Source organism: Typopeltis vanoorti, chromosome 24 (assembly GCF_054136105.1).
Source record: "Typopeltis vanoorti isolate ZY-2024b chromosome 24, IOZ_Tvanoo_1.0, whole genome shotgun sequence".
Taxonomy (NCBI): Eukaryota; Metazoa; Arthropoda; class Arachnida; order Uropygi; family Thelyphonidae; genus Typopeltis; species Typopeltis vanoorti.
Window position 1 is genome coordinate 84,404,544 of NC_143572.1, and position 8,671 is coordinate 84,413,214.

Below are 8,671 nucleotides of genomic sequence, written 5' to 3' on the forward strand. Positions count from 1 at the left end.
AGAAGGATTTGTAAGAATGCAAGAGGAGAACGACTTCTACATTTCTATAAATAATATGTCCTTATAGTTTAGTCAATCCGCTTTTTGAAATACCGAAACGAAGACGCTATACATGAAAATCGCCAAGAGATGTTCCACGAAAACAGATTGATTACATACTAGCCAAGAATTGATACAAAAACCAACTCAAATCATACTATAGTCACCCAGGAGATGAAATAGAGTGACTAAACATTCGTTATTGCAAAATATAAAGAAAATGAGAAAATACATTGAATAAGCAGAGAATAAAATAGAAAATTGAAATTCTGCAACCCACATATAAAAAATGAATTTAAAAAAGAGATTGCGTGCGAATAACAGTGGACAAGACGACGTCAACAAGGAAATAAATAAAATTAACTTGCGAATTGTTTAATAGAGACATACGTGTTAAATATTTCTATGCACATTTTTTTTTTTTTTTTTTTTTTTCATTCAGGGAGAAGACAGAAAAGCTGGTAACATTTAAATTCTGAATACAAGTATGAGTCGTGCAGCATGCGTATAATATCACGTGGGTTGATCGCATCTATCCACTAGGAGGAAGCACTATTACTTAATAGATACAGCGAGCCCTTGATAGAGAAATTATTTAATAGTTATCATCCCCTTTCCAGATTACAATCTAATGTTAAAAGGATCCCCATTCCCTTCCTTAAAGGAACATCTGAACAAACAACAAGGAACTTTCACAGATATAATTGTGCATCACCTTCAAACAACTAGCCAGGAAGTTGTATTTTTTGTACAACCTATCCAAGATATATTATCGCCTTATCTTTGCGTGGTGTTTATGAAACACCCTGTTCTTCTCATATTTGCTGCTATGGATAGATTGTCCGTTTTAATACTATTAGAATCGAAGGCCATCATGTGTATATAAGATGTTTGGATTTTGAAGGTTCAGGCCTTGCTTCGCATGCAATCGACACTAGAGTTCACTTGAACCGTAAAAAGATGCTACACTACAGTAGGTTGAAATTTGATTGTCAATTTTTTCATTCAAGTGAAGCGCTATGCCACCATGCTAATCTTAATTGGAAATTAAGATTAGGATGGTGGGAAACTTAATTCGAAATCAAACATGATGTATGAATCATTCTTGTATTGAAAATTTAAATGTTTTTACCAGTTTTTCTGTCTTCTCCCTGAACGAAGTTTTTGACATATTGAGCGAAATATAAAGAAGTAATAAATTATATTTAGTTTCCTCTTGCAGGTTATTCAAAACCTATAGAAATAAATAAAAGATCAGCACAAAAAGTGTTAAGATTTACAAAATTACCACTGGGAATCCCTTTCATTACTACAAATATGTTACTTCAGTTAACAGAACAACGAGAAAAATGCAAGTAAAAGAAAATTGTGAAAAGCTAGGAACGCTATCGAAGACTACGAAGCAAAATGAAAGAAAGCTTCGAGAAAACAGCAAAGGAGAATTGGACAAAGTAACATGAAAAGTTAAATATAAACTAAAATGAGAAAAATGGTGATAAGCAATATGGAATAATTGCTGCTCACACCTCCAGTCCGTCCCGAAACAAAAAAAAAGTAAAAAAAGACGAGATAAAAAAAAAAGCAAAGTTACTGTTAACAGAGAGAAAGAAGGAATATCTTGAAAACTTATACCATGAAGATAACGAATAGTGAACTTACCGAACAAGAAATCATGGACCAGAGAAGCGCATGAAGAAATTTAAAGAGAGATCGATGAATTTCCAATCTGGAACACTGATGTGCAACAGATGAAATTTCTGCTGAAATTGTAAGAATTGTTTTCTGCAGGATTTCGTCTTCCCAGATTCCCGCTTGATATATTAGGGTTAGTAAGTAGTCGATTTGTAGGAAAGTTGTAGCTGTATTAGCTGAGAATCAACAGGATTTAAAATAGTCGTTTTAAGAGAGTGGATGAGGTTTCATCTGATCATTAACTATACAAAATAATACAAAAACTAAAATAATTGTCACCGTGTTAACAATAAATAAATAAAAAGGAATATAAAATAATTGTGATTACAGGAAAAATAATGAGAAAGTTACATCACTCATATGTTGGAGGAATTATCCAAGATGACCAAAGATGTACGCTGAAAATACGAAGAATTACTATGGCAAAATAAGTATTAAAGAAAAAATCATTTCATAAAAGTAAGATTAGTAAAGACACGGGGAAAAGAAAACTAACGAATAAATTTTACAAGAAAATTTTACAAAAAACAGTCGAGTATTGAAGACAGTCATCTTGTGGAACACATGGGGAGACAATGAATGGATTATAGACGTGTTTGAAGGAGTGAAACCTGAGAAAAGAAGAGGACTGCCGAAATATACTTAGAGGAAGTGTTTACATTAGTCTTAAGAGAAAAGCCAGAAATAGGGTGATCTGGAGGAGGAATCACTGCATTTCCACAGGAATTATCCCTTAGAATGATGTATAGAAGGAAATCCAAAGAAATAAGAACAGAGAATAATATCAACAGAAGAATGGCTGTTCATGCTATCTACAGCTGTAAATCACAATTGTTTGTCTAATAATAATTGACACACAACCAACTGAATAAAATGGTATTGTTAAGAAATTCACTCCTGGATTGAAAAGCCATTTTTAAACTTTGACCATTATTTCAAAGTTTCCATGTGTGCAAGAAATACGTTCATATCTATCTTCATCCTCAGTTATTGCTGACGATATATTCAACTTCAGAATATAATACGACCCCATGGCTCTCTGCTTAACTTATTATTTTGTGATGATGCGTTTGGCAAACGAAATCAGGTTTGTTAACACAGTCATCATTTTAAGAGCGATAATACTCTGTTATTTTCCATTGAAGGTTTTACCGTTATTTTTGTTTTCACTATTCATTAAAAATATTAAATGTCTAGAGTAAAATTCATACATTAATTGCAATAATGTATATTTTTTGGCATAAATGTTGAGAATTTAACATTAATTACATAATTTCTCTTTACAGATTGTGAATATGGTTACTGCCATGAGACATTTTGCCTACTAATGCATTAAAACCAAGCTGATAAGCTGCATTCTATGAAGACTATTAAGTTGTAGTAAACATTTCATGCTGGATTTGCGAAATAGAAATCAAATATTTCCGAAGAGGTTGCTCTTCTAGTGGCATAACAGAAAAGCATCAAATGAGAATGGAATTAACGACCCAAATTCAAAAAAAAAATTTAAAAAAATGACTAAATCTCCTCCTGCAAAAACGACTTAGTCGCATTTCCTATTGAAATATCTTAACTGAGAAGAAAATCGGGAAAAGTATTTCGTTTGTGCATCATCGAAGACGCAGTTCGTATATCCGAGAATGAACCGACATCAGAAAATGCATAATAATCACACGGGTAAAAAAAAAAACTATGTGCAAAGTATTCCACAAATCTTTTAAGCATCAGATCAACCTAAAGCACACGAGATAAATTAGAGCAATCGAACAATAATAGACTTCAGAGGTAAACAGCCATGCTAAAAATGTGGGAAAAACTTTCATCCTCGTGACAGCATAAAAAGGCACCAGAAAATGCATCTGGAGGAAGAAGGGAAAATATTCCTTTTGTATGACATGTCAGAAGAATTTCTTTGATTCAGGAAATCTTCGAGAGCATCTGAAAACGCACTCAGTCGGGAAGCTATTTTCATGTGAAAATTACAGCAAGACCTTTTCCTAATTTACACACATGAAGAGGCACAAGGCTACAGTGAACTGCAATGAAAATCTGTTGACATGTGAAATGCGACAGACAGTTTTCCAGTTGATATTATTTTAAGATACACAAACTTGTGCTTCACGCATCAGAACACCGTTTCAAGTCTGAAAAATGCAAAAAAACATCGCTTACAGTCCTGTCTTCAAAGACACATAAAACTGGCTAATACTGGGAAACAATTTCATTTTTCCGAAGGTAAAAAAAGTTTCCTATTTAAGTTTTTTCAGGTCCATCACAAGAAAGATTTCCCGATTAAATTACCAGGCATAGAGAACACAAATACGATTGACCACAAAACTATGTGCAAAGTTCCTAGTGGAGAAAGGCGTGGTTCCTGCGAAGGTAGTGACAAATCATTTTCCTCAAAGGCATTTCTTTAAGCACGTTCCGTTATTCACATGAATGAGAGTCCTTTTCAATCCCAAATATATTACTAGGCATTTAATCTCTCTGAGAAACTAACATGCCAAATAATTTTTGTGCCATCAGAAATTTTGTCACATGAGAAAATAAGTTTCCTTGTCACATTTTAACATGAGTCTGAAAAATTATCTAAGAGTGCATGCTACTAATGAGAAAACGTTTATATGCAAAATTTGCAACAAGAATTTTTCAGACAGATGGAGTCTGAAAAGTCATTTAAGAGTGCATACTGGTGAGAAACCTTTTCCATGCGAAATTTGCAACAAGAAATTTTCCTGCAGTTCGAATCTGAAACGTCATCTAAGAGTGCATACCGGTGAGAAACCTTTCCTATGCGAAATTTGCAACAAGCAGTTTTCAGCACCTTCGAGTCTGAAAATTCATCTAAGAGTTCACACTAGTGAGAAACATTTTCCTTGTAAAATCTGCAACAAAACGTTCTTAGACAGTTCGAGTCTGAAATGTCATCAAAGAGTGCATACTGGTGAGAAAAGTTTTCTGTGTGAAATTTGCAACAAGAAATTTTCAAACACTTGGCATCTGAAAACACATCTAAGAGTGCACACCGGTGAGAAACCTTTCCTATGTGAAATTTGCAACAAGAAATTTTCATGCAGTTCGAGTCTGAAAAGTCATCTAAGATTGCATACTGGTGAGAGATCTTTTCTATGCGAAATTTGCAGCTTGAAATTTTCAGTCAGTTCTAGTCTGAAAAGACATCTAAGAGTGCACACTGGTGAGAAACCTTTTCTATGTGAAATTTGCAACAAGAAATTTTCATGCAGTTCGAGTCTGAAAAGTCATCTAAGAGTACATACTGGTGAGAAACCTTTTCTATGTGAAATTTGCAACAAGAAATTTTCAAACACAAGGGATCTGAAAAAACATCTAAGAGTGCACACTGGTGAGAAACCTTTTCTATGCGAAATTTGCAACAAGAAATTTTCCTGCTGTTCGAATCTGAAAAGTCATCTAAGAGTACATACAGGTGAGAAACCTTTTATATGCGAAATTTGCAACAAGCAGTTTTCAGTCAGTTGGGGTCTGAAAAGTCATCTAAGAGTTCACACTGGTGAAAAACATTTTCCTTGACATTTTAGACAGTTCGAGTCTGAAATGTCATCTAAGAGTGCACACTGGTGAGAAACCTTTTCCTTGCGAAATTTGCAACAAGCAGTTTTCAGCAACTTCGAGTCTGAAAAGTCACCTAAGAGTTCACACTGGTGAGAAACATTTTCCTTGTAAAATTTGCAACAAAACGTTTTTAGACAGTTCGAGCCTGAAAAGTCATCTAAGAGTGCATACTGGTGAGATCTTTTCTATGCGAAATTTGCAGCTTGAAATTTTCAGTCAGTTTTAGTCTGAAAAGATATCTAAGAGTGCATACTGGTGAGAAACCCTTTCTATGCGAAATTTGCAACAAAAGTTTTTCAAACAGTTCGAGTCTGAAAAATCATCTAAGAGTTCATACTGTAGAGAATCCTTTTACTTCTCCCTTGTGTAGCTCTAGGTTTTCGGCTATAGAATTCCTAAAAGCATCAAAAAGCATATCATCCGATTGATGAAATGTTTTTACTAGTAAAATATGTTGCAAATAATATTTGAATCATGCTATCTTAAAAAACTCATAAAACGCAACCACAGATTGCTCCTTTGCATGCGAAATTTGTCATGAAAAATTCCTCGACTAGTTTAACCTGAAAAGACATGAAAGAGTTCTCACCAGAGAGAAACCCTTTCCATTCGAAATATGTAACGAGGTTTTCAGACAGTTCGAGTCTGGAAAGACATCTACGAGTGCATACGTGCGAGAAATCTTTCACTTGTACTGTGTTTAGATGTTTTCGGCTATACACTCTCTTAAATAGTACCAAAATCGCTACCATCTGACTAAAGAAGTTTTTGTTTCGTGTAAAGTGTAGGAAACGGTTTTCTGAATAAAGCTATCTTAAAAATCACATGAAATAGCAAGAAGAGATTACTCCTTCACGTGGAAAATCTTACACAAAATATTTCTGGACTCGTTTCATTTAAAGTGAGACGAAAATTCTCACACCAGAGCGAAACTTTTTTCGTGTGAAATTTACGAGATTTTCTGACAGTTCGAGTCTGAAAAGACATCTAAGAATACATACTGATGAGAACCCTTTCACTTGTACAACGTGCAGGAAAACATTTTCGCGAAAGGAACCTTGGGTGACCCACTGAAGAATTCAACACAACTAATGAGTGGTGGGTAAACATTTTGCCTTGATATGTACAATTATATTATTGCTTGCATTTATCTAAGTCGCCCTTTTAAGCAAAACATAAAAGTATTCATTGTGAAGAGGTTTATTATTTTTTTTCGAAAATAATTAATCCAAGTGAGTAGCACTGCTTTTCCAAGTGTCACTTGAGTTTTAAAAGTCTCATTACGTGGACAGAAGGAAAATTCATCGTAATTTTATAAAAACAGTGCGAACGAATGGGTTTTAATATCACAAAAATTGAAATCTTGTAGACATTGTTTAGTGCTATGTGTTGAAGAAAATTGCGGTATCGGGAACCTGCTGACACCAAGCAGGGATTTTCCAGTCACTTGAATGACTCAATATTTTTTTCCTTAATTTTTGCTGCTAATTTGAAAATAAAATTCTTTTGGAGGAATGGATACACTGTGTTCCTAATTAACTACCTGCGGTTTTCTTTTTTTATGGTATTTGGTCGGTTCCTCATATGGTTAAATTAAATCAATGGCTTCGCACTTGACGATGAAAAGAGAACAAAAAGCTGTTCCAAAGAAGTGTGAAGGAGCTTAGTTTTTTCTTACAAGGCACTAGGAAAATGAAAAATTTTCAGATCACTGAATTTTTTGGTTTTTCTGTGAGAACTCACGGGTGAATTTTTTACATGCTAATATCTAGTAACTATGATAAGTTTTTGCCAAAACTTTTTGAAGTGTAGCCATACTACCCTCGTCCTTTTTCAAAACCAACAGAGTAGGAAGGAACAAGAAAGTAATGACAGCCGGGAAACAACAGCAGCTAGTATGTGCAACTACAGTGTATGCCTTTCAGATTTTTTTCATCGTAAATACCAAAAAGAGCTTTTCAGTGACTTTTTGAATGAAAAAAATTCAGTTAATTAGCTTTATTTTAAATTTCACTACCATATCATGTTCCACTTTTTTTAATTTAGTGTGAAATGAGAATTATATTCATCTGCTTTGTAGACAATTTATTACATGTGAAATGTAAATTACAAACTGTAATTGCTAAGCAATTTCTGCTGAAGTTGTTCAATTTCTGAAATTTAATAAAATGCAGTTCTTTTCATAAAGTTGTGAGAATATTTTAATAACAATTGTGTTTAACAAATACTCATTTTAATGTATTTAATGTATAAGCTTTATTAAAAATTATATGGTGTTTCGGCATTATGTCGCTAGAAGGCACTGAAACCGAACTAATGTTGCACGCACATATTCGTTCTTCTACTTCAAAATAAGTTATACTTTTCTCCTCGACTTTTTGTTCATTGAAATTTAACTGACATCTTCAGTGAGGAAACTTCACCTAAATGAACCAACTGAGTATTCTCTTATAATTATGACAGCAATTTTCCTAATTTATAATCACTTTAAATTCAAACTTTGTTTCTCATTCATTTCTCTCATGATGCTCTATTGGTATGCAAATTTTTCTTCTCCCCCTCCCATTGTTTAGTTTCATTTGAGATGACACCATACCCATAAGATTTTGTACTTGATCCAACTTATTTCTAGAAGTGCAGTAGACCATTGGAAGAAGTCTTGGCCATTACTAAAACTTACATCAGGAAAAAGTATCTGATCAGATTCAAGAGAACGTTTGAAAAAGTTCATATTGTTTTCTATTTTGGAAATATTTACAGTTGACTGTAATTGCCAAGTGTTTCAGAGTCAATTATTGAAATTTCAGGCAATATTTCATTTATTAACATATTACTATCACTGCATTATAAAACAATAGAGGTGTTATTATGGAAACTAAATGAAAATGCCTTGGGTGGGATGGGCAAAGCACATTGGGAGTATTATTATTCATGGTAGGGCTATCCAAGGCATGAAGGCCATCCCACTATGCCCAGCTCAATGCTAGCGGGTGAAGACAGAAGAGGGGATGGTGCCATCTGCCTTAATTTACTGCCAATTGCGCATTCCTGTTGAAGAATTTAACACAGCATATCATGCTGGCTCAGAAGTCACCCGGTTCAACAAGGTCTGTTGCTATTTGGTAGCAGCTCTAGCGGTGGCAATGAGAAATTAGCGACTGGCACTACCGCTACCACTGACAAAAAAAATATAAAAAACCATCCATCCAGATTCAGACTGCAACCATTTAAAGATCAGAACCTGGTATATTAGGACTCCACTACAATCAGGTCAATTCAAACTACCACAGCACAAACTAAAAAGATATGCACTGACTGTTATGAGACTGTAGACTGTAAAATT

The 8,671-nt window shown here is 34.1% G+C and overlaps 1 protein-coding gene across 1 annotated transcript in view; it reads left to right on the plus strand.

Annotated features, from left to right (window-relative positions):
- The window catches only part of LOC150093504 (uncharacterized), a 31,184-nt gene extending 23,669 nt beyond the window's left edge, over positions 1-7,515 (plus strand). The window contains exons 2-3 of the mRNA XM_090413641.1: positions 3,018-5,271; positions 5,303-7,515. Of these exons, the coding sequence (XP_090269767.1) occupies positions 4,306-5,271; positions 5,303-5,554 (1,218 nt within the window). The 5' untranslated portion in view covers positions 3,018-4,305 and the 3' untranslated portion in view covers positions 5,555-7,515. The remainder of the gene's footprint in view (positions 1-3,017; positions 5,272-5,302) is intronic.
- Positions 7,516-8,671: the final 1,156 nt, after the last annotated feature.